The sequence below is a fragment of the Radiomyces spectabilis genome (assembly GCF_025331425.1).
Source record: "Radiomyces spectabilis strain NRRL 2753 chromosome Unknown BYT42scaffold_3, whole genome shotgun sequence".
NCBI lineage: Eukaryota > Fungi > Mucoromycota > Mucoromycetes > Mucorales > Radiomycetaceae > Radiomyces > Radiomyces spectabilis.
Window position 1 is genome coordinate 206,332 of NW_026251928.1, and position 22,700 is coordinate 229,031.

At 42.4% G+C, this 22,700-nt stretch overlaps 10 protein-coding genes and 1 non-coding gene across 11 annotated transcripts; 6 read left to right on the forward strand and 5 right to left on the reverse strand.

Annotated features, from left to right (window-relative positions):
- Positions 1-374: 374 nt before the first annotated feature.
- BYT42DRAFT_642301 (uncharacterized protein) lies at positions 375-1,253 on the forward strand. Its single transcript, XM_051572581.1, has 2 exons — positions 375-700; positions 759-1,253. The coding sequence occupies exons 1-2, from the start codon at positions 443-445 to the stop codon at positions 1,176-1,178; spliced, it is 678 nt and encodes a 225-aa protein (XP_051425824.1). The 5' UTR covers positions 375-442; the 3' UTR covers positions 1,179-1,253.
- A 2,005-nt stretch (positions 1,254-3,258) lies between these two features.
- Positions 3,259-3,330, reverse strand: BYT42DRAFT_t52. Its single transcript has one exon. It is a non-coding gene; the product is annotated as a tRNA-Glu (tRNA).
- Positions 3,331-4,065: 735 nt separating this feature from the next.
- On the forward strand, positions 4,066-5,328 carry BYT42DRAFT_558642 (uncharacterized protein). The gene is made up of 6 exons (XM_051567014.1): positions 4,066-4,126; positions 4,216-4,261; positions 4,333-4,399; positions 4,460-4,838; positions 4,899-5,147; positions 5,204-5,328. The coding sequence occupies exons 2-6, from the start codon at positions 4,230-4,232 to the stop codon at positions 5,251-5,253; spliced, it is 777 nt and encodes a 258-aa protein (XP_051425825.1). The 5' UTR covers positions 4,066-4,126; positions 4,216-4,229; the 3' UTR covers positions 5,254-5,328.
- A 23-nt stretch (positions 5,329-5,351) lies between these two features.
- Positions 5,352-6,164, reverse strand: BYT42DRAFT_558644 (uncharacterized protein). Its single transcript, XM_051567015.1, has 5 exons — positions 6,092-6,164; positions 5,962-6,022; positions 5,884-5,904; positions 5,767-5,823; positions 5,352-5,708 (listed from the first exon to the last, which is right to left on the reverse strand). The coding sequence occupies exons 1-5, from the start codon at positions 6,134-6,136 to the stop codon at positions 5,602-5,604; spliced, it is 291 nt and encodes a 96-aa protein (XP_051425826.1). The 5' UTR covers positions 6,137-6,164; the 3' UTR covers positions 5,352-5,601.
- A 114-nt stretch (positions 6,165-6,278) lies between these two features.
- BYT42DRAFT_558646 (TRAPP trafficking subunit Trs65-domain-containing protein) lies at positions 6,279-8,955 on the forward strand. Its single transcript, XM_051567016.1, has 7 exons — positions 6,279-6,461; positions 6,522-6,908; positions 6,964-7,131; positions 7,201-7,523; positions 7,588-8,362; positions 8,427-8,502; positions 8,560-8,955. The coding sequence occupies exons 1-7, from the start codon at positions 6,323-6,325 to the stop codon at positions 8,714-8,716; spliced, it is 2,025 nt and encodes a 674-aa protein (XP_051425827.1). The 5' UTR covers positions 6,279-6,322; the 3' UTR covers positions 8,717-8,955.
- Positions 8,956-10,483: 1,528 nt separating this feature from the next.
- BYT42DRAFT_592182 (Homocysteine S-methyltransferase) lies at positions 10,484-11,604 on the forward strand (the record flags this gene model as incomplete). Its single annotated transcript, XM_051570602.1, has 3 exons — positions 10,484-10,562; positions 10,766-11,062; positions 11,120-11,604. 3 exons carry the CDS (start codon positions 10,484-10,486, stop codon positions 11,602-11,604), a joined length of 861 nt encoding a protein of 286 aa, XP_051425828.1.
- Positions 11,605-12,094: 490 nt separating this feature from the next.
- BYT42DRAFT_558661 (uncharacterized protein) lies at positions 12,095-13,023 on the forward strand. The gene is made up of 2 exons (XM_051567017.1): positions 12,095-12,597; positions 12,668-13,023. Exons 1-2 carry the CDS (start codon positions 12,114-12,116, stop codon positions 12,931-12,933), a joined length of 750 nt encoding a protein of 249 aa, XP_051425829.1. The 5' UTR covers positions 12,095-12,113; the 3' UTR covers positions 12,934-13,023.
- Positions 13,024-13,286: 263 nt separating this feature from the next.
- BYT42DRAFT_543394 (uncharacterized protein) lies at positions 13,287-14,256 on the reverse strand (the record flags this gene model as incomplete). Its single annotated transcript, XM_051565687.1, has 3 exons — positions 13,287-13,604; positions 13,686-13,744; positions 13,848-14,256. 3 exons carry the CDS (start codon positions 14,254-14,256, stop codon positions 13,287-13,289), a joined length of 786 nt encoding a protein of 261 aa, XP_051425830.1.
- A 234-nt stretch (positions 14,257-14,490) lies between these two features.
- On the reverse strand, positions 14,491-16,638 carry BYT42DRAFT_543395 (uncharacterized protein; the record flags this gene model as incomplete). The annotated part of the gene is made up of 5 exons (XM_051565688.1): positions 14,491-14,505; positions 14,586-14,644; positions 14,935-15,951; positions 16,030-16,305; positions 16,380-16,638. 5 exons carry the CDS (start codon positions 16,636-16,638, stop codon positions 14,491-14,493), a joined length of 1,626 nt encoding a protein of 541 aa, XP_051425831.1.
- Positions 16,639-18,865: 2,227 nt separating this feature from the next.
- On the forward strand, positions 18,866-21,264 carry BYT42DRAFT_611102 (uncharacterized protein; the record flags this gene model as incomplete). The annotated part of the gene is made up of 4 exons (XM_051571461.1): positions 18,866-19,264; positions 19,333-19,750; positions 19,813-20,223; positions 20,285-21,264. 4 exons carry the CDS (start codon positions 18,866-18,868, stop codon positions 21,262-21,264), a joined length of 2,208 nt encoding a protein of 735 aa, XP_051425832.1.
- On the reverse strand, positions 21,249-22,531 carry BYT42DRAFT_558671 (phosphatidylserine synthase). Its single transcript, XM_051567018.1, has 4 exons — positions 22,160-22,531; positions 21,882-22,107; positions 21,764-21,803; positions 21,249-21,702 (listed from the first exon to the last, which is right to left on the reverse strand). Exons 1-4 carry the CDS (start codon positions 22,258-22,260, stop codon positions 21,374-21,376), a joined length of 696 nt encoding a protein of 231 aa, XP_051425833.1. The 5' UTR covers positions 22,261-22,531; the 3' UTR covers positions 21,249-21,373.
- Positions 22,532-22,700: the final 169 nt, after the last annotated feature.

Below are 22,700 nucleotides of genomic sequence, written 5' to 3' on the forward strand. Positions count from 1 at the left end.
ATACATCAGAAGTATTGTGAAGAGCTCAATGTGATAAAAATAGCGCCACCTTTACCAATAAATGACATTAGAATGCTTCTTAGGCAGGTTTTTAATCCACATCCAGAGTAATTGCTATTTTGTTAATCATCGGATGAAATGGTACTTATTGATTGGTGCATCGAATCATGTAGGGTTTAAATGTCTAGAAAGTGGATGATCTATCCGTCCCCTCATTTTGCAGGTTATGGGTATAGACAAGGGCTTCTTCCGTGGAAATGTCAAAACATGTGAGCTAAGGAGTCATGCGTCCAATTCTCCGGAAAGCCCCCCCCCCAAAAAAAAAAGAACTATAAGAGAGGCATAACAATTACCGCGGACGTCAGAGAATATTTGAAGCTCTCGGTGTACCGTTGCATAACGAATTGTTCTCATTCTTTTACTCTTAGTCGAAGCTTCGATTATGCATCGCTTCTCCTTCCCGTTTCGGAGTATAACTCGCACTTCGTTAGTGCTACTTCAACGATTTCTCTCTTTTTCTTCTTCCAAATCTTCGCTTATTCGAATGGTCTACGATTGCTCAGGAAGCATAATCCACACAACACTTGATATCGATGAACGCTATGATCTAGGTCCTGAATTCCAACGCCACCCTGTCGATGGAAAAAAACTATCCATTCATCAAGGCACCACCTTATTACATCCAGTTTCGAATGTACAGGTACGCTTTTATGAGACGAGCATACTTTTCAGTGGCAAAATACCAACAAAAATTTTAGATATTGTCTGATACTACCAGTCGAGTTGGATACACCACAGACCCTGTAAATCATGATGCGCATTCAGCCGTAGCGATACTCACCAAGGAAGCCGACTTGAACAGTTACTTTGACTATGTCAAAAGTGAACAAGTTTGCAGAGAGACACCAGACCTTATCAACGATGACAGCGGTACCTTTTCCACAACCTATACCCCAAATAATGGCGACGAAGTCCTTGAAACTTTATTTGATACCATGTCAATTGTTACGGAAAAATCTCCCCCGTCGCCGCCGGAATCTCTGGAAGCTTACCATAAAACTTTAATACGCTTATGCAACCAAAACCTACACAAGGCAGATATTCCAAGCATTCATTTAACGTTACCAGCTGTATATAGAGTTCGTCTTGCTAAATATTCGATCATGAATCATACATGATATTAAATTCTAGTGTAGGTCAATGGAGCACGTCGAACCTATTTAAAGCTAAATGTGTTTATATTTTGATTCGATGAGGTTTTTTTTTGGACCTAGTCGCTGCTGGGGTGTGGAAACCCGATAAACGGGCCATTCTCGCATACAATTAAAAACTGTGTACAGTTATAGCATTCTTTGAGATTAATAATACCCATCATGAGACCAGTTTGAAGGAGAAAATCGTTTTGTGAGAATAATGGCTTTTTCCTTGTCGTACCAGCATACTAAAACCGGAACCTTATGGCAACTTCTCCACAAACATCCTGGGAAATATTACGATTGACAGCGAAGCAAAGACTTCACGTGAACCTACTCTTGACAAATAGGGAAATACAAAACAATAGAATAGTTCAGTTACAGTTACTGCTGCTCTAGGTTTCGGAATGAAGACTTTTATCATCACCAGACATCAGCAACAAAAAATCGCGGGAGTCCACTGCATGAAAAGTGGTTATCATTTGAATTCAATGGTCTTGATCTCTAGATTACTTTTTTTTAATATGGGTTCGGCTATTGTACAATTGAGCATGACAAAGATGTCAACTTTTTCATAAACTCTATATGAAATCCCATTTTTTTGACAAATTTACATTGCCCATATTAGCAAACTTATCTAGTTCGCGCTATATTTGTCTTTTTCTTCTCTTCTCAAGCTTTGGAATTATATCATGCTGTCCGCAGGTTTCGTTGCTCCCCCAGCATGAATAAATCGATTAATGGTTTGCTTCTCCATCTGAAAATGATTTTTGAAAATACGAATTTCGTTGATGACAAACTCTTTCTTTTCCCCAGCAATTTAAAAAATGAGTGATGAGAAAATTCTGAGCATGTTTGGATCGCGAATTTATCACTGATACCGTACACTACTAATATTGGTCGCATACGAGTTACTATGACAACTACGATTAGGTTTAGTCTAAAGTCATTTCTCGCTTGAGAAATGCCCCTATTTTGACAACTGCAGTCTTCTCATCCTTATGCTACAGCATAAAAATGCGGGTGGTGAGAGCAAACGGTAATGAAGAACAGGGTTCGAGTCAGTAGCAGCACGATTGCATGACCTGGGCTCAGAGAAGGTCCGTGTACAGCATTTCGCCCAAAATTTGTGTTCTAAACTAACATCGCAAGCAAGCCAGTGGTAAAGGAACCCCGGGGGAGTTAGTAGTAATTGGCTTTACAGTCCAAAGATGGAACAGTCTTGTCGTTTGCTGGCGCATATACCGCCCAATCACCGAGGACAACCGCATCGAGAGTCGCCGAATAGCCACATATTGCTGCTTCAGAGGTGCGTATTGGTGACCTTTTTGCACGAGCAACATTCCAGACGATTGGTGTCTACGGTAGTGTGTTTCGCAGTTCGGAGGTTAACGGTGACACCGTAGATCAGTACGATTTTAATCGCCTCATTTACGAGCACAAGATCGGGCGAAGACGGCCACTGGTGTTTAACGGGCGGCAGGCTCGTTGCGAGGAGAGTTTTGTTCACAACCATGACAGAAAACCAGATTGTCCTTATTGTCGGGAACCGTTCAGGTCGTTCGAGTAGTCGTCGTAAAGATACCGAGTCGCAAGTGGTTTTCAAGGGCGCGCAAAGAAGTATACTTTCAAGTAGGTACACAAAAACATAACGCGTTTCTACGCTAAAAGTTGCAAAAGAAATAATTTGAACCCTTTATAATATTGCTCTTGGGAGAGGTGTTGTCGGTCTGCGGCAGAGATTATGAAAGCCTAAAACTGCACAATGCTAGCGAAGGACAGGCCAACCTGACTGATGCAGGCCTGTCGACAGTTGCCCTGGGAATGGGAGTTTAGGAATGACGTTGAAAACGGTAAAAATGAGGAGCCCCATTGGGGTAGAAAAGCATAATTATAGGCGCATGGAACTGAGATTTGTGATACACCGGACCTCGAAAGGATACAATCGGAGTATCGGAGTATTGTTTTAACAGACACATAGCTTGGTTTAAAAAATTCTTATAAAAGGGCTCCATGTCGACGATGCCCCCTACTCGACACACAAAAAGAGTGTCGAGAAAAGATTTTCCCCAACGGGGAATTGAACCCCGGCCACGACGGTGAGAGCGTCGGATCCTAGCCACTAGACCATTGAGGACGTTTTATTAATGAATCGTTTACAGAATGTCGATCGTCATGATCACGTGATCAAAATAAAGGCTTCTGATTGGATAGTATTTTTAGATCACCGGACACTTCCGTTTTGTGCGAGACGTCCGGGTCGGGAATTTCTATGTTCTTGCGTGCGTTTTGGCTGTGCCTTTTTTTTTTGCATTCTTTGCCATAAAGAACCTCTCAAAGCTAAGTTACGCTTGTTTGCCCGGGGCCTAAATATGTAGCAAGTTTTCACGAGATCATTAAGATTTGTTGATTTTCAAAGACTTTCCGAGGAACGTCTCTTGGAAAGTGAGAGAGTGCCTTGCACAATTCCACAGCTTACATTTTAGAGCATTGTACGTATGATTTACTGGTTGACAAACCACCAAATGAAAAATAAAAAAATCAAACTTTGTCTAATGCTGTGCTACCATGATAATAGAAATTCTGACATTCATGCAATCTCTCTCCCATCAATTCTAATAAAGAATGCACGGTTATTTTCCTACGCAGATATGCTGATGTTATCACATATGTAATTCTTTATGCGGATTTGGCATACATCCCTGATATGCATTGCAGTATATTTGCTTCCCTTTATGAGAGCGAGCCGAAACAAACGCATGATTTTTTATCTCTTTTCATGCTGCGATCCGTTTAGGCCCATTTTTATATAAGTCATCTGATACATCGTACGTAGACGTCTGAGTTTGCTTGCCGATCTCGACGGAGATAAACGGTGCCGAACTTGAGGAGCAGCCATCTTACTTCTGTCAGCTACACAACTCGCGTCAGATGTAAGTGCTCCATGCTCCATTAACTTTTCTTCACATATATATATATATATTGCCAAACGTACTCTAATGACCTTTTTTCTGTGCTGAAGATTGAGAATACAAAATGGGAAGATTGGAAGGCAAGAATGTTTTTATGTGAGTCAGTTCTCAGACTATACCTCATGTTCAAAAAGTGCTAATTCTACATTGCCATAAATGCGCCACAGTACCGGAGCTTCTGCTGGTATTGGCGAAGCGACTGCTCGTGAGTTTGCGAAAGAAGGCTCCAATCTCGTATGTTCCCGTTGTTATGTGGTGAGGTGGTTTTACTCCGTTCTCACGGTGTCATGTTAGGTTTTGGCAGCCCGACGAGCGGAACGCTTGGAGGAATTGAAAAAAGACTTGCTTGAAAAGTATCCTTCTATCAAGATTCATGTTGCCGCTCTGGATATTTCCAAGAAAGCAGAAATCGACAGGATGATGGCAGCTTTGCCCGAGGAATTCAAGGAAATTGATGTGTTGGTGAACAATGCTGGCATGGTTATTGGTGTGGACCATTTAGTGGATGTGGAAGAAGAGGTGTTCGATATCATGATTGCCACCAACATCAAGGGACTGGTTTTTCTGACACAGGCTATTTTACGAGGAATGAAAGCTCGCCAAAGCGGTCATATTATCAACCTTGGATCCGTCGCTGGAAAGCAAGGCTATGCTGGAGGCAGCATCTATTGTGGTAAGAAGAAAGAATGCCATGCTTGTTTTCCTTATTTCCCATTACTAAATTTTCCTTTAGCTACAAAGCATGCTGTCGATGCGATTACAAAGGCGCTTTTGTTTGAGTTGGTCGATACTCCTATTCGCGTCAGTCAGATTTGTCCCGGTTTGGTCAACACTGAGTTTTCAACCGTCCGCTTCAGAGGCGATAAGGAAAAAGCTGATAATGTGTACAAGGGAATCGACCCATTGCAAGCGCAGGATATTGCTGAATTGATCACATTTACCGCGTCGCGTCCTGCTCGCGTCAATATTGCTGATATGCTCGGTAAGTGATTGAAAATGAATTGCCATGATATCAATGAGACTCAACCCGCTTTCCAGTGTTCCCAATTTGTCAAGCTGACTCCAAGACTGTAAGCCGCAAGCTCTAGAATAAACGATTCATGTTTGTAGAATATAAGACAAATAAAATTATTTAAGGGCATACAAAGCGATGTATCCTACCGCAAAGGATAAACTATACCATGGTCGATAGAAATCCCAATGAATCAGTTTATTTTTAGATTGCAGGAAAGAGAGTTTCTTATCCTCTAACAAGATTGCAAAGCGTTATATTCATCCGCGTAAGCTCGTTTTGAGAGCTGCATCATTGGATGGTAATAATGTTTCTCTTTGCTGTAGGTGTTATGGCAAGTTGGTTCACATGGAGACGCTCAACCGTAAAATCGAGTGACCAAAGCGAATTTCAGAATGTGCTGTGGAAGTAATCTGAAGGAATTTCACCGACGATTCGTCTCCGAATTCATAGTTTCGAAAAAGTTATACATATCGCGACAATGATGATACATGTACTGTGAAGTTATATATCCGGTTACTCCAGATGCAGCTTGATAAAGATCTGTCAGTCGTAGGAAGCTTTGATTGACAATGGGGGATTGCCTTACCAAAGGCTGCTAGAAATTGTCGGTTTCGATCCAGTCCTATGCGTCGGCCAATAGGAACTATACAATTCAAGTCTATGTAAGATAACCATATGCCTTGACACTGAAAACTCTACTTACAAGCCACTATACCAACGGCAACTTGAAAAAGAAAGTGAGTGATTATGATCAATCTCTTTTTGCTATCATGTCACTCACTAGCAGCATAAATGCCGGTTTTATATGCGTGCTGTTGACATATACGAGGAATAACCCATTCCTATGAAAAAAAAAATAGTCAGCAGAGTGTTTGAATGTTTATTTCTGAATTTAAGCCCCTCCAACTTACTGGATGTTCTTTGGCAATACCTTGCTGTATCCGAGTATTTGACATGCGTAAATTTGAGCGTAATTAAGAGAAAATGAGAAAAAAAAGCTCGAGAAAATTTTTGGATGCGAAAAAATATGAGAGATCCATGTTTCACATGACCAGGTGATTCGGGGTTTTGGCGTGCTTGAAGTAACGGTCAATGAAGGCCCGCCTTGCTATTCTTTAAATCGCCCTGAATCTTGCTTGTATATGATTTCTACTGTATCGTCTGAATTGTTTTTCAATGAGACCGAATTCCAGATAATCATCCCTAACGTACCCACCGATAAAAAGGACCTGTCTTTTCACGATATCACCTCGGCCAAACCGCGTGATTTCGCATTCTATGGTAAGCTCACACTGATCGGCGCCCAGCATTTCCAGCTAAAAGTCTCTTTGAATTATCCAGATGAGCAACTGAGAGTATATCTCTTCGCTAGACTTCCCGCTCATATAGCGGGTGCTGGTGACGAAGAGGTAGCGAGCGCTGTACAGTCTTTCTTTAAGCAGCTGGATGTCCACATCGATGCGTCTATGACTGATGCAACATTCCAAACGAATACGTCGTCCCCAATCCAACATCGATCGGTTTCCCTCAAACACAGCTCTTCCACTTCTTTATCAAACGCTTCATCGCCAAAACTTCCGCAGCATAAAGTAGATACCAGTCGTGGACCAGTGGATGCACCGTTCTTCTACTCGCACACTTATAGCAGCCGAGGAGACGACCAAGAATGTATCACGGCCGAGGAAAATAACGCTTATTGCTGTCTCTTTCCGCTTACTATTCCAATCGGTATATCCTTTTACTGAACACAAATACGATACGCCTTCTAATCAACACGGTTTAGTTTATGTTAAAGCGCGCGGAAGTCATCCTCAGTTGTCAGTCAGCTGCAACATCTCGTATCGGCCTCTGCCACCTGCTCGAAATACCAAAGACACGGAAAAATCCGACGAAAGCGAATATGACCCAGAATTATTCGAGTCGGTGGATTTGCTAGGCGGCTTAACCGGAGGTAACCAGGACATGGGAGAAAACAAGCCGTGTCGGTCGTGCTAATTTTGAAATTTTACGCATGAAATAGATCCATTCTTCGCGAATGCTGAAGAAAGACCGATGCAGCGGTTCATGGTGGAGGTACATTCGCGAATGTCGAGCAGTAGCTTTATCCAACCAAGTAGTTCGAGCCCCAGATCATTAACACTTCGACGCCACACACGTTGCCATTTACCCGTGCGCTCCAGTCTTATAGTCAAGATGCGGACCACCAATGCATCGGTTGCTGATAAGATGGTGATGATGTCTGTGGAACTAGAGAATCCGGGAGATGTGGGATGCCCATTCCAAATCGAGAAAATAGATGTACAAGTATCGAATGCGGTCGTGGCTATGGCTTTTACAAAAGAGGTAACAGACGTATTGCTTTTTCTTTTGAGCTCTGAAGTTGTATACTCATCGCCGGGTGTACCAGTCGCCGTTCCCAGTTCTCTTGAACAGTTTAGACCAGATCGTATTCCTGTACAATGTTACGCTACTGGAAGATGGTGTCAGCAAGCCACCCATTCAACCACAACGTATGTTCCCGTCAAGGCGAGCTGCAACACAACCCGTTCCCGTTACGCACCATCAAGATGAACGGCTTCAACCGCAGCGAGTAACAATACAAGTATGTGGAGCTCCGATAGTGGATGGAGTAAAAACCCTGCCGATGCAATCCAAGTGGAATACCATGCTAGACGTTATGGGGATGCGACAGAAAAGAGAGGAAGCGCCGCCTGATCCGAGATTTGCGTCGTTATTGGCTTCCTCGACATCGCCTTTAATGAACTCATCTGAAAAATCGCGTTCGACAAGTGCCACTGTATCCCCGGGGGCTCACTCCGTCGCTAGCCCTGTCAGCCAAATGAACAGTCTTGATGGCATGGCTGCCGGGAAAAAACGTCTCGTGATCAATATGGGTCCTTCAGTTAGTCGTGATGCAGGAGCACATCGAGCACCTGAAGTGGAGATAGCGGATGGCATCGTTGTTTCTCTCACTGTCCCCAATTCCATCATTGTGGGCAAGATTTTCCCTCTTCATATATTCATCGTGAACCGTTCCAAGCATACGCGACGATTCCAAGTGATGATACCCAACCGCAAACGAAACACGTCGGCAGTGGAATCTTTTAATAACACCATGAAAACGGGTCTTCCTCTGCTACCAATGGAACAACGACCCATCGACCCTTTCATGGATGAAGCAGGTAAGCATTGTGATTGACAAAGCTGCAATTCGTATAGCGCAACTTGTTGCTAATTATCATATAGAATTCTTGCGGCAATATTTTGAAAACGAGACTCATGAAGCTGACATTGTTTGCTTGGAGAATAACGTGCGACTAAGGTACGTCAAAAAAATTGTATGTGAAAGTTATCCATCTTATATCCATTTTCCATACAGTCCATTAGGTCCGTCCACCTCGCAAACGGTGGATATTCGATTTATTGCTGTAAAGGACAATTTGCATACGATCGATCTTATTCAGCTAGTCGACCAAGATACCGGTTTCGTCACCAATTTGCGTCATGTATTAGAGGTGTTCGTCGAACCATGTTAATATTTATAGATAAAGCGATAATATCGTCGCAATGATAAAAATGAACTGTCATTGACGTTCGATCCATTTCCCGTATTATGACATTGATTGTCCGCAAATCCAAAAAAAAATTGACAGTCAGTTTGAGCGGGCGTTTGATTTTGGACCTTGGAAAACCATTGTCACAAACGAAAAAAATTTTCTATAAATTTTGCCGCCGTTGGTGTGCTTTTGCCCATTACTTTGTTACACTTCTGAAGGTAAATTACTCTCCATATTGGTTTTTTTTTTCTATTTGTTCGATTTGGATACTGTGATGAACCTTGCCGCCCCAGGCGGATATATCATGTCGAGAATTTTGCAAGAACAGCCAATTTCTATGTCTGATGTATCCTATTTGAAATGATTTTCGTTTCTTCATTCTGTTGTGAGTGCATCAATGCTTAAATGTATTCATTCTTAGATGTGCACTGTACAACTTCTCTCTGAACTTTGCAAGGTCCATCTTAGATGATAATGAAAGGTATGTATCATTATAAATTTCGCTGAAAAGACAGAAAGATGGGAATCCGTCTTTTTATGATGATCAAATCTATTCTATGCTAACACGGAGCCGATGTGACCGACAACAACACTCCCTGATAAAAAAAGACGGATTCCTATTTTTGAATCTCGCGTTATGTCGCGCTGCATTGCGAAATGAATTCTTATTCATTCTGTTTTGTTTATAGGTAAGCCTGGAAGCAGCTGCAGTAAACCAATTGTAGAAGTTTTCAAATGAATTTGCAAAATAAAAACGTTTAAACAATGTATTCCATCGCTGAAGTTGTATAATGTGGCTTGACGGGGGCTTAGGGTTGGTCACTGGAGCGTCTCAACGTGTAAGGCCGAGTGGCTTTGAACACTTTGTTTGTACTCACGGATGCTGCAAACAAAATGTCTTTTTTGAGTGGATAATCTCTCTGGTGAAACTTTGTCTGCAACGCTATGCTTCCCATCTTTCACAAAAGATCTGCACAGCTCTGCGGCTGTTGTGTTGCCCAAGAAAGAGAACAATGAAATCTTTGACATTCTCATCTTTCCCTCGCAGCTGCAATTTTTTTTTATGCCCCACCCCCAACGGGCTCTACTGCCGACATAGTACGATATCCAACAATTGATAAATGGCAATAGCATTTATCGTGATTGCAAGTCCAAGCGTGTTAAGTAGGGCTTAGATTTATAAAATGCATTATACATATGACGATAGCGCTCTTGCTTCCGACGACGGGGACCCAGCGAACCTCCAACATCGGAGCAGGCCTTGATCACCAATGTCATCTCTCTATCAACAAAGCTTGCAGATTTTCGGTGCACTTGATCAAAATAGGGTTACTGGGGTAAAATATGGTTCGGTGCATACATACCGATCTGATTTATCTGCATCAATGCGTGCTAAACTGGTGCTCGCGTATACCATGGGTTTGCCTTACAATAGGGGTTGCCAGGGAAAGGTTTCTTCGCCCGGTGATAGTCTGTCGACTGACTTGAAACGAAACGGAGAAGCTCCTTCAGTCGAACGAAATGAAACCAGTTCACGCACTTGTGAAAGACGACATAAAGTTTTCGTCGTAGTGTCTGAATCTTGAATTTCAGTGTCAAGGACAGCCGAGAATAAGATGGAAAAAAACCAGGAAATGCGATGTTCAAAATTTGTCAGCATGGCAGCATAAAATTTTCGTGCAATGCGACTCTCGTTTTTGGCGTAACTAAACTAACCACTGCTCTTTTGAATTTGGTTACTGAAAAATGTCATTCAAGTTTCCATTGATTTTGGATGGTGGGTTAGCAAGTGAATTGGAACGATCCTTTGGCAAAGACCTCACTGGTGTGTAAAGCAGTATCGATAATACAGACCTTGAAACCATAACTTACACGAGTGACAGGAAAACTATGGTCTGCTAAATGCTTGCACGAAGATCCCGCTGCTATCAAAGTAAAAACTCGTTGAACATGTGATCTCACTGATTGGTGATATTTATTGCTAAGCGGGTTTATTAAGACAGGCAGTTCACAGAAAATATTTTGAAGCTGGTGCAAACGTTGCCACGACTTGCAGCTATCAAGCATGCCTTGAGAATCTCTCGGATGAGGGCTTTTCGAGAGATGAGGCCATCACTCTGCTTAAACGTAGTGTACGACTTGCTCGTCAGGCGCGTGATGATTACGCGCAAGAGCATTCTACACAAGCTTGTTTGGTGGCTCTGTCACTCGGGTGTTATGGTGCTGTTCTTGCTAATGGTGCTGAATACACCGGCACTTATGGTGAGGTGACGCGGGAACAGCTCGTTTCTTTCCACAAGCAACGACTAGAGATACTTTTGGAAGGTAAGGGCAAAGCATGCAAAATATAAAAAGACTATATACTAAGTTTTCAAAATGAAGAACCGGGCGTGGATTTCATTATATTCGAAACTATCCCTTCTTTTCTGGAGATTCAGGCGATTCACGATATTATTGCAAAGATGGATAAGCTTCCTCCTGTTGCTGTTTCATTCTCCTGCAAGTCAAATACCTGTATTTCTGATGGCACGCCATTGCAGCTGTGTTTGGACAAATTACGTGGTCTCGACAATTTATTTGCTGTAGGCGTCAACTGCACAAAGCTTCGTTACATTGACTCCTTGCTGGAAATACTACACGGTTATACCAAAGCTGAATCCAAAGTCATTTTACTATATCCGGATGGTGGTGAGGAGTGGAACGCCGAAACGCGAAGCTTCGAAACCGGTCAAAAGGTTTCACCAGAGACATTTGGTTCAACAATAGCCGGGTACGTAAAGCGATATGGACCAAGAATCATTATTGGAGGATGTTGTGGTATTGGTCCCGACCATATTAATAGTATCTTTGCGCATCTGAATCAATAAAGCACATACAGAAATTTCACCACGGAAGACATGGCGGCAGAGATATGTCAGGCTCACGATGGTCGATCATAGGGATATCTGATTGAATAATGGAAATCACGCAACATTGTTACGAGAATGTGCTGCAAAAATTTAGTATGTTCCTTTCGTGCATTCTTCACAAGGTAAATGGATGAAAGCGTTCACTTTCTCGTGCTTTTATAACCAGTGTGGCACAATAGCAAAGCAAATGTAATTCAATTTATGATTGAATAAGTAGATGTGATTTTTGTACTGTAATGAACAATTATTATAACTTCATGGTTTGGCTGTAAGAAACAAGGCTTAGATTGTGCGCAGTTGGTGTCCAAAAGGGAAGAAGAATATCCGTAGCCGAGAAAGCCGGTGTGAAAGTCTCACCAATATTTCGGCATCAACTAACCTTAATTTGATTGTGACTTGCCAGTTGAAACACACTAAAAGATATAGCACCGACAAATGCAATTCTCATCCCATTCTTTATCCGTATTATGGTGCTCACTCAAATTCTCGTCACCGGTGGAACAGGACTTGTCGGTTCCGCCATTGCGCGCGAAGCTCAAAATAATCATAAATATCAGATTTTGGCGTTGTCGCGCAGCGCGTCTTCTGCGAACGATAGACCTGGTCTCCAATACGTGAAAGGCAACTGCCTTAACCAACAAGACTTGAAGAACGCTCTTCAAACAAACCTTTCTGTGGTGCATACCGTCGGTACCTTGATTGAACAGAGCAAGAAAGGAATTGAAGGAAGCTATGAACGTTTGAATCGCGATGCCGCCATTTCCGTTGCACGCGCCATGGCGGAGCAGTACGATGGGAAGAAGCGACAGTGTCTCGTGTATTTCTCTGCTGCAAAAGCACCTCCTAGCTGGCTTTTGGATGAGCGCTATATGAGGATGAAGCGAGAAGCTGAAGCGGCGTTAATGGGACAAGAATTTAAGAATAAAATCAGAGTTGTCGTGTTTAGACCAGGTAAAGAAAAAATAAGGAGAAGATCAATACAATGCAATTGTCCTTGGAACTAACCACAAAATCATCAAAGGGTTGATGTATTCGTACCATAGACGACAATTAATGTTGCCTTTCGCGTTTAGCTTGATTGTCGGCGCTGCTATCCTCAGACCTCTGAGTTCATATATTCCCAATCAGTTACAATACCTCACAGACCGTCCTTTACTGGATAACGAAGTGGCAAGAGCAACCTTTGAAGCTTTGGAAAACGAAGAGGTTGAAGGTATCTACGAAATTGACCACATTCGCGAGTTGGCCAAAGCATGGGAAAAAAAACAACTCGCAAAATCTGAATAAAGCACAAAAGTCATAGTAATTAAATAATACAGATTCGACTTTGTATGGCTTGAAGGCCAATTTGATGGCTCATGACTCGATAACTTGGGATTTTTTTTTTTTGCAGTATTTTGGTCATATAATGCTGGCATGTTTATGGCTCGGCTGCATTGCATTTGAATTTTGGATAACCGTCCGCAAACCTTGTTCACTGGAATCCATCGTACGATGTTTCTTTCTTTGCACTTTCGATCGAACTGATTCATACACTAGGATTAACGCGTTGAGGAAAAAAAAAAAAGCAGGTTTTTAATGATTTAAAAAAAGAGGGAATGCATTATATCTATTGTGTATGGAATGACAGTAATAACATTTTAAGGCCACTGCAAAATCTTGGGAATAATCACTTCATCCCAGCCATCACAGACGTCATGCTCACTTGATGTAGTACATAATGATTTCACATCGCTGTCTACCCACGCATCAAGCGACCTTAAGGAATTGTTCACGAGGCTCTTAACGATATTGTTCACGCTGGGATCTTCTACCATGGAACCGGCACCGTACTTGTTCAGCGAGTTATTCACCGAGTACCTTAAATCCTGGAGCAAGCTACGAACAAGCCAACCGTTATCGTAAGAAGCATCTGCTTGCATTCTTTCTTTCATGCGCTTGACGATGCGACCCTTGATCTATAATTATCAAATCCCACGTTAGACATTGAAAAGAAACCCGTGATAAAAATAAAAATAAAAAAGTGGCAAGCAACATACGTCGTCCAGGAAATGACAAATAGAAGGGGGATTGCCACAAATATAATCCATCTTTACGCCTAGAATAGAAAGGAAAATCGTCAGTCATCCGAATATCCGCTGGTGAACCCGGCCACCAATTTCAAAACACACACAGAAAAAAAGGATAAAAAAAATACGCACATTCATCGCGAGTCCATGAGTCACCGGGAGGAGGCATTCTTCTATCGACCCTTTTGGGATGGTTGCAGTCGCCTTTGAAGGGTTTGTCTTCGTTAAACATGACATTGTAGATATCTTTTTCTAAGCGTTGCCCCGCTGCGAGTTGTGAATACTGTTCCAACGTATTTTTGACAGCAGATCCGATGCCATTACGAAATTCATCTTCAGGAACCACGGAACGGATTTGGTCAGGAAATGTGAAATTGGATAAGGACTTTGACAACTCGGATTGAAGGTTGTCGAGTGTCATTCGGACAACGGGCTCGTATTGCACGGTAAAGTCGGCAGCCAGACCACGACGACATTCAGGTTCGCAGGCAAAAGCGGTCGAGGCAAACACGGCGAGTAACGCGAGACTATACTTCAGCATTATCGTTTAAAAAAAAAGAGGTTGAGAAGACGGTGAAAGAAAGAGGTTGGCACTGAAAAACCAACGAGGGAAGAAAAAGGGAAAAAGGGAAACCCCACTAAAACGGAAAAAGTGGGAAGGCAGTTAAAAAAAAAAAATATTTCTATTTGATTTGTTGTCTGAGCTTTTTTTTGCACTTTTGTACCGTTTTTGGAAAAAAGAGGTTTTTTTTATTGAATAAAAGACAAAATTTTCCTAAAAGTCAATGGCCTAAAATAAATAGGGTTACGCAGGGGTAACGTTAATGGGACGAAAATAGGAGCACAACTCAGGTTCCCAACCATACCTACATTTTCTTTACAATGACGTTGCACGTTCTCGAATACTTTCAACAGTTTTCGTCGCGCACCTATTGTGTTCACCCCAGCTGTAAGCATATCCTCATCAGACATCCGTACTACTTGCTGCCACTGCATTCCTTCAAAAGCATGTCCATATTTATGTAACCTCAAACTTCGAAGCCAGTTTTGGACATCTGTGGCAACAAAATCAGTTAGCAAAAAATAGAAAAAAAGAAAAAAAAAAGACCAAGCCATCCCATTTGCCCCATCAGCTGATGGTTGTTGTGTATCTTTTGGCTTGGACCTTTTTTCCTTGCTGTATGAATCAGAAATAGTTTTTTTTTCTTTATCCGCTCACCTTTCATGAGTTCGAAATCTACAGTCTCAGCTGCAATTTTATCTTTTAGAGCGCGTGCTGCCGATGACCGCTTTCTCCGCCGAGCCGTGCCTGTCAAGGTGGGCTCCAAATTGGACATGTCACTTTGATCGCTCAGATAGTCGCCGGCCTCATCCTCTTGAGAGGAAGGACTCAAGTAGTGGTTAGAGGGTGGTTTCTCTTCTTTTTTTGTTGCTGGTAATACGATTTTCGGGGGCTGCACCCCAACCGAAGTTCCTGGAACGGGGTCCCGATGGGCCGGTGAAACCTTTTTAAGTTTTGACAGCGATTGTTTTTGTTCCTCTCGTAAACGGGCTTGGGCTTGCTCCAAAGCAGTAATACTGTTCATCAAGGGACGCGGTTGGTTAAATTCTTGTTCAGCGGCTTGGTCTTCCTTGATCGTATCCTTTGCACACCATGGAAGATCCATCTCCTTCTTCTTTTTAGAAAGGGACCCAAAAACCCAGCTGTTATCGTCATTGGCTACAGAGGTGGGTCGCTCACCGATCCGACCTATGCTCGGTTTCTCGCTCACCATACTTCCGTTGCTGTTTCGGTTGTTGGACGACACAAGCGGGAATGGCCAGTCCGTGCCAAATAGGGGTGACCGATTCGTCGGCACAGCGGTTGTGGAACATGACGATTTTACACAAGGCGAGAACCCCATGGAAGACGACGTGGTGGAGGAATTCGACGTAACACTGGCTGTCGAGTTGGCGGCCTGGATCTGGGCTCGTGCAGCCAACGCTTTTTCATACAGCATCCCTTGCTGATGGCTCAGACCAAAAGGTCGTGAGCTAAACAGATCGCGATTTCGTCTTCGAAGATCATCCGGTTCACTGAGGGCTGAAGTGAGACGGTTACATAAGGGGCCTCGAACTGCGCGACGAGTAGGCGGGTACAGCTGCCGTTTTCGCATCTCATAAGCTGATTCGGTCGAAACCACCGATCCTGACATGGTCGGGCGCACTCCAAAAGATGTTGATGTGTGATGTATGTCTGTGTGGATAGTCAAAAAAAAAAAAAACAATCAATCCTACTGCTCGATAAAACCTGCTCATTCCTCGATCCGCATACCTTTGTCCTGTCCAGCAGGTGAAAGTAATGCGTATAGCGGGTCTTGATTTTCCAGCTGTTGAAGAACAGTAATCAAGAACCGGATTTGTATCTGTGAAGCATTTTGAACGACGGTATAAAGAGCCGCTGTTCGTTCGGCATCGGAGCGACAGCGGAACCACTGGTTTATATGCTGAAGCTCATCTTTGAAACTCTGGTCCAAACTAGCCGCTGCTACCTCTTCCAACATTTGCTCGTATCGCTGGATATTCTCGAACCATCGATCAATGGCTTCCGCTGCATTACCAAGATTGTCAACAAAAGCTTCCTGAAATCATTTCTCGGCCAATAAAAAGCAAAAAAGCACTCACCTTCAGGACTGCTATTGAATAATTGGGTCGTTGGCAAAACTTCGGAAGTCGGACGGCGAACGGAGGGACGAAGCTGTGGTCTTTGTTGCTGCTGTGGTTGACGAGTCGGAGGTAATAAAGTAATAAAGTCTGAAGCCGTCATGGATCTAAATGCAGATGAGGTTCCGGTCAAGCTCGTCGGTGAACGCAAAGGTTCATGTCGTTGATAACTTCCAAACAAGTCATCCTCCATTACGCGGTGAACATCGTGAGTCGTCATGAGAAATATGCAAAAAAAAAGATAAAAATAACAAAAAATATCTATTATAAAATAATAAAAATGAAAAAGGTTCGAAAGAAGAAGAACAAGGAACGAGAAAACAGAGAGAAAGGAAGTAAAAGAAAATTATAACTTTAACCACACGGTATGTGCGCCTATTGATACGGTACTTTCGGGAGTTCCTTCATTGAAAAAAAAAAAAAAAAGAAACCGGATAAAAGAGAAAGGATCGGCATCTGTGAGACGTTTATGCCTGTCTGATTTGCTTTGTTCTTTCGTATCATATTTCTCATGCATTCGATGACAGCTTGCCCCAAAGCCTGCATAAACATAACTTGCTTCCCCGTTATCTATGCATAATATGCGATATTCATCACCATCATTCCATGTAGACATATCTTCAGACAACAATTTTGCAAGCTACAACAGCATGGGGTCATTCAAGGAGATTTTGTTAACAAGCTCCACAGACAACGGGCCACGAACTAGCTTTAAAATTTTTCAGGGGTGGATTCCTCAAAAAGGCAATTCCCAGCGTTGAAGATCAAAAATTAAAGGGGCTCAATGGGGTTCCCAGGAGCTTCAGTAGCAATGGGAGATGAATTCAGCACCTAGTAATTTGGTTTGATGTGATGTTCTCTTGAGGTTTAATTTTATCACCGTGCAACCGTGTCACCATCAACCTCTTTTGTTTGTGCAAGTTTGACCAGCAATGATGGCTAGAACAACGATGTAAAACGAAGCGAGGCTTGTGTTTTTCACACGACAAGCACTGTCTTCATATTCCCATGCATGCTATTCTAATGATGCAGTAAAAACAATAACAGCTCTTGTACAACGAATGAAGGCCGGCCAACCTTTCATACACATTAGATAGAACTCTAAAGATGAAGAGAGGGGTGTGGAGGGGGTTGTTTAGCACGAGATTGTTCTTCCATGAATGATACTCACGGAGTGACAGCATTGATACAAAATACGCATCGGTTACTATTTCTTTCAAAAACACATGCACAAAAATGTGACAACAGTTCCTTCGACAGCTGATTTAATCCATCCATGTGTCATCCTACATCGGATAATACATCTCGACGTTTTTCATCGCAATGATTTCACTATTTGCAATTACCTGATTTGTCAACAAAACGTGCTGTCAACAGAGCGCTTACAACAACATGTTTCAGCGGCGAATTGTAGTGTCTTTTTTATTTTCCTTCTATATCCACTTCCTCAGTCAGCCTTGCAAGTAAGCGGATAGGACAGTGACACAATGATGTAAACAGCCTATCTTCTATCAACAGCCTTGTCTAGTTGCATTTTCTACCATTGTACTTCGCCTCATATTTAGTACAGCTACATAGGATTATGCAATAAATTTGCGAGAAAGACGTTTGCCATTTGGGTTTAAAGAATCGCCGACAACATTTCATTCTACGAAAAGCTTGATCAAGTTTTCATGCAACAAGTTTCTATAGAGATCCGAGATGCACATTCCATGCTTATAAGGAAATTAAAGTGTTGCTACAAAGATTAACAAAGCATAATCAAGGCATTGCCGATTTCGATGAATTCGGCGGCCAGCGTAGCTGGAGGTTAGTTTTTCTTGCAAATGGCGCTACTACTTGAAATGCATGAGATATCACTCGGACGAATACAATTTGGTCACAACATTGATAGTTAAAATCAAGTTGTCAGAATTATGCTTATATGGCGTAAATTCGGAATAGGATTGCAACTCTTGCAGAATTTTTACCCAACACATATTGACTGCAACCCTCAATGCTTACGAAATAAAATTAAACGGAGATGCACTGGTTAATGTTGCGCTCTTTGAATAATTACTGCACGGCAAAAAAAGATGATGTTTATCAAAAGTTGGACCCCCCAATTTGGTGGAAACCCATGAAATCATTGATGTGCATAAAATTCATCAAAGATCATGCTTTTATTCAAGCTATATTACTGAAATAGTAAAGTTGTGTATATCGTTGTCGTATGTGATTTTATTCATTTTACATTAGTCCTACTCCAGAAAAAATAATGACGACAGTTGCCTTTCATCTGAAACAAATTGTGAGGGTATTTTGTTTTCCCACCTCAAAATTATCCCGGGATCCGATTTTATGGGTTTGAATGTAATTTCATTAAACTGTCATTGACGTTTTCTTTCTTTTTTGATCTTTATCATATTTATTCCCACCGAGCACCTTCTTACTGTCAAAGGAACTCAATGATCCAAGATCAGTCTGCAATTTCAACTCCGACCTTGCCTTCGAAGCAATTGCAAACTTGGCGATCCCCCACCTTCAATACTCAGTTCCCTAATCACTCAACCAGTTCTGTCGATCGATATTCGCAATCCTACTCCTATGAACCCAATGATGAGAATCAACAGGATTACGATCGTGGTACCTGGTTTCAGTATGATTCCAAAGTTGAAGTAGAACCAGGTCAAGATCCCGCACCGGTGTTCATCGCTCGTCCAAAGCGAGGCTTATCATTGAAAGGAAGGAATTCCGGCGTCACATCCATTCAGAAACAAATTTATCGCATGGATCAAGGGGGGATCGATCCTACACGATTTTTATGCAAACGATTAGAAGTGTGGCGACTAGCCATCAAAGATTTGGTAAATGCTGGAACTTTATTTATTTTTTTCTTTGCGCTCTTTGTGTCACTAAAAGCGAGAATCATTAGGTGGCTTTCTTCAAGCAAATCATGGATACAGAATTAAAAACCGCTCAAGGCTATGCAATGGCAGGAAAGACTATTCAAGTACCGTTTTCTAATTCTGAAGGACAGTTTATGCCAAAGGGTGGAATTCAGGACGTCTGGGGATCTTTTCGCAATTACTCGCTGGACAGCAGTGTGCTACACCAGGAATATGCCAATTATCTTAGCAGAGAAGTCATTTATGCATTGCGCAAGGTGAAATCGGATATCAAATATACAATTGGTGCAGTTCGCAACGACAGTCGCTTAAACACCAGTAAACTCTACGATAATCGCATGAAAATCGATCAGCTTGTGAGAAAACTCGATGCCGCTATCAGAACCCTCAGCCAAGATCCTGAGGCTGCGGCAGAAAATACTGATCCCTATCTTATCAATCTCGGTGAGTCTTTCAAACCTAATTCAGAATCTTACAGAATATATAGCTGACCCTCTTATCACTAGCCATCATCAACAGCTTCCACCAATTGTATCAGCATGAGAATGAACTGCATCAAAATATCTTAAATTTGCAGAATGAACTCGGTCAATTTGAGCAACAAATTATTATACGTTGCCGCGGTGTTATCCAACGCTTGCAAGGTTTCAGACGACGCCAAAAAATGGAGCCGTCAGATATGCTTAACAAGGTCATGACGATATTCCAATCTGTGGCTCCTTCAGCCGAATGGGAAGAATTCACCAGACGCAACGCACACAGCATGGTGTCGGATAAAGCCGGATACAAAAGTGATGGCGCAATGTATTATCCGAATCAGCACCATAGACTTGCACAATCCATCAAGATGGGACCGATGGAGCGCAAAACATCCATCACGAAGCATTGGATTGAGGGGCTATACGTTCTCACGACTGGTAAGTCCGTCAAAGAAAGCAGCTTTTGATTTCTTTATTTGCTAAATCACTGTCCATGTAGCTGGATATTTACATGGATACAGAAGCATTCGACAATATGAAACCGATGGACGACATCCGGATTTCAGCATTTTTTTGCCATCCTGCGATGTGTACAATGGTTTATCCAGTGAGTTCATGCACCATAATCAGATTTTGGAGATTCGCCGTCGAAATCCGCACCCAGGACTGTCATTGGAAAAAAGTTACACGTTTAGAGCCCGAGATTTGCATGAAATGGAAGAGTGGTCCGAAATCCTCAAGCTTGCAACGCAACAGTTTCGCGAACCTCCTGCACATGGAGACAATCAACAATATTTGGGCTACGAAGACCGAGCACTGCCTCCACTTCCATCGAGCAATTCAGAAACCTCCCTTTCAACCAGACCTGGACAGATGCACAACGATATGTCTAATGCATACTACGAATATTCCAATTGGACTGATCGTAACTATGATCATGGTATGAATACGACATCATCGCAACCTTACAGCCTTATGCAGCCCCCACACGATGATACCAGATCATCATCGTTTTCCTTGGATCAGGATTCTACCAGGACATCAGGTGTAAGGACTTCTCTACTGTCGAGCTCTAGACGCAGCTCGGAAGCAGCTAAAGAACAAGGTGCATCATCCTCTTCAGCCCCATCTTCCCCGCATCGTGGTCATCGAGATGTTCCACCGCATAACGAAGCGTTGGATCAACCCCACTCCGAACCGCAGTCCAAATCCCCCACACAGGAATCGCCAAAGTCGCCTTCTTCAAAACCTAACAAGCGCGATTCTTCACCGTCGCATCATGAAAATTCTGCAAGTCGGGGCCCGGCAATAATTTACGAAGAAGAGAACACAAATGACAAGAATACGGAATCAAAAGATACGACGACTGCACGTCAACCTTTGGATGAAAGTCGACCAACAGCTTCAAATGCTGAAGAAGAACCTACTTCCGATGCACAATCAGAAGGAAGCCATATGCCAGGCAGCTATATCGAATAAGTAATAACTCGTATTTTTTCTTTTTATTGTCCGCCACCTTCATTTCAAATGAAAAACCTGTATTATACATTTTGACAAGCTTGCGTAAAAAGTTTACAATTCCATTTTCTTATGGTTTCGGGATTCTTAAAGTTTTACTGATCATAAGGGTACCACTCACTGCATAAACAAGCACGAGTGGATGAAGGTCCAAACCATTGAAGACCTTAATGATGTTTCCCGGAAGCGACTCCATGTACAGATCATTGTGTACGAAATATGCTAAAAGAGCAACCAAGGAGAGTGATGTTGGGATAGGTGTGCCTTCGAAATACGAGACTTTTCCGGTAGCGTCCTTTGGTGCAAGAGCAACCGAGGCATTATAACGCGCGAGACGGGCAATACCGCATGATACAAAGTACGTAAGCACGATGGTATCAAGATACGTTCGCATACCAACTGTAAGAAAATAACTGGTTTACATGCGTTTATATAATACTGCACTACCGTTTTAACTTACTTGCAAATGCCAAAGCCGCTGGCGCTACACCGAAAGAGATCTGACAGCGATGCAAATAGAAAAAAAAACTTCCGATCAGTTTTGGGTGATGCCATCGTCCACATTATCTTTTACTTACAAGATCCGCCAGACTATCCAGTTCTTGTCCAAGCAGTGACGAGTCCTTTCTCCAGCGTGCGACGCGTCCATCCATAAAATCAAAGAACAGGCCAAACGGCATAAATAACATGGCTCGATAAAGATCACCGACATCGTGTGACACCAAGTACTTCATAGAAGAGAGAACGGACTGTACTCCGCAGACACCGTTCATTAACGTAATAATATCAGCAACGTAGAAATTGCTACATGACTTGATCAGTGATTCGCTGGAGGGATCCTCGTCATGTTACTTACCGAACTAAAGAAAAGTGGCCTGGGTTCGCTTGTGCCAGGTTTATATCGTTCTTTGAGGCAAGCTTTTTCTTGCCATCGCCTTTGGTATTTTGTTGGACCATTTGCAGAAGGAAAAAAGAATCGGAATGTAAGAGCAAAGATTTAAAGAATGTGGTAAGATCGCTTCAATGGCAAAGCCAAACGCCGAAGTAAAAAAGAAAAAAAAAGTCTGCTGTCACAATGACGTACGTGCCAAGTTTCTCTGACAGCCAAACTTTTGAAGAGCAGGCTGGGTCAAGTGGGACTTTTCACGAAGTTAACCAGCGCATTGTTTGCCGCACCGTTTATTTGCATCCAGTCCATTTTAAGCTCTGCAAAACTGTTATAAATTCGATGGACGCAACCAAAAAAAAACTCTCGCGCTAACAAATAAAGGATAGCCTAGGTTTATGCATCGCTGTTCTACCTGGGCCAATGAAACGACGCAATTAAAATCTCAACGCCCGTTCATTGGATGCTCCTAAATTAGCTGACCAATCAAATTGCTTAAATTTTTATAATT

What these genes read in the sequence shown, in the direction of transcription:
- BYT42DRAFT_558642 (XM_051567014.1), top strand. Translation starts at nt 4,230, where the DNA reads ATGGGAAGATTGGAAGGCAAGAATGTTTTTAT. An exon ending in GAAGGCAAGAATGTTTTTAT is followed by an intron (nt 4,262 to 4,332) that starts GTGAGTCAGTTC and finishes AATGCGCCACAG; the next exon opens with TACCGGAGCTTCTGCTGGTA. An exon ending in CAATATTGCTGATATGCTCG is followed by an intron (nt 5,148 to 5,203) that starts GTAAGTGATTGA and finishes CCCGCTTTCCAG; the next exon opens with TGTTCCCAATTTGTCAAGCT.
- BYT42DRAFT_558644 (XM_051567015.1), bottom strand. Translation starts at nt 6,136, where the DNA reads ATGTCAAATACTCGGATACAGCAAGGTATTGCCAAAGAACATCCA. An exon ending in GTATTGCCAAAGAACATCCA is followed by an intron (nt 6,023 to 6,091) that starts GTAAGTTGGAGG and finishes TTTTTTTCATAG; the next exon opens with GAATGGGTTATTCCTCGTAT. An exon ending in TGCCGTTGGTATAGTGGCTT is followed by an intron (nt 5,824 to 5,883) that starts GTAAGTAGAGTT and finishes TGAATTGTATAG; the next exon opens with TTCCTATTGGCCGACGCATA.
- BYT42DRAFT_642301 (XM_051572581.1), top strand. Translation starts at nt 443, where the DNA reads ATGCATCGCTTCTCCTTCCCGTTTCGGAGTATAACTCGCACTTCGTTA. An exon ending in ATCCAGTTTCGAATGTACAG is followed by an intron (nt 701 to 758) that starts GTACGCTTTTAT and finishes CAAAAATTTTAG; the next exon opens with ATATTGTCTGATACTACCAG.
- BYT42DRAFT_558671 (XM_051567018.1), bottom strand. Translation starts at nt 22,260, where the DNA reads ATGGTCCAACAAAATACCAAAGGCGATGGCAAGAAAAAGCTTGCCTCA. An exon ending in GGCCACTTTTCTTTAGTTCG is followed by an intron (nt 22,108 to 22,159) that starts GTAAGTAACATG and finishes CAAGTCATGTAG; the next exon opens with CAATTTCTACGTTGCTGATA. An exon ending in TGGATAGTCTGGCGGATCTT is followed by an intron (nt 21,804 to 21,881) that starts GTAAGTAAAAGA and finishes CATCGCTGTCAG; the next exon opens with ATCTCTTTCGGTGTAGCGCC.
- BYT42DRAFT_558661 (XM_051567017.1), top strand. Translation starts at nt 12,114, where the DNA reads ATGGTGCTCACTCAAATTCTCGTCACCGGTGGAACAGGACTTGTCGGT. An exon ending in AGTTGTCGTGTTTAGACCAG is followed by an intron (nt 12,598 to 12,667) that starts GTAAAGAAAAAA and finishes AAATCATCAAAG; the next exon opens with GGTTGATGTATTCGTACCAT.
- BYT42DRAFT_558646 (XM_051567016.1), top strand. Translation starts at nt 6,323, where the DNA reads ATGATTTCTACTGTATCGTCTGAATTGTTTTTCAATGAGACCGAATTC. An exon ending in TCCGCTTACTATTCCAATCG is followed by an intron (nt 6,909 to 6,963) that starts GTATATCCTTTT and finishes AACACGGTTTAG; the next exon opens with TTTATGTTAAAGCGCGCGGA. An exon ending in GAGAATAACGTGCGACTAAG is followed by an intron (nt 8,503 to 8,559) that starts GTACGTCAAAAA and finishes TTTTCCATACAG; the next exon opens with TCCATTAGGTCCGTCCACCT.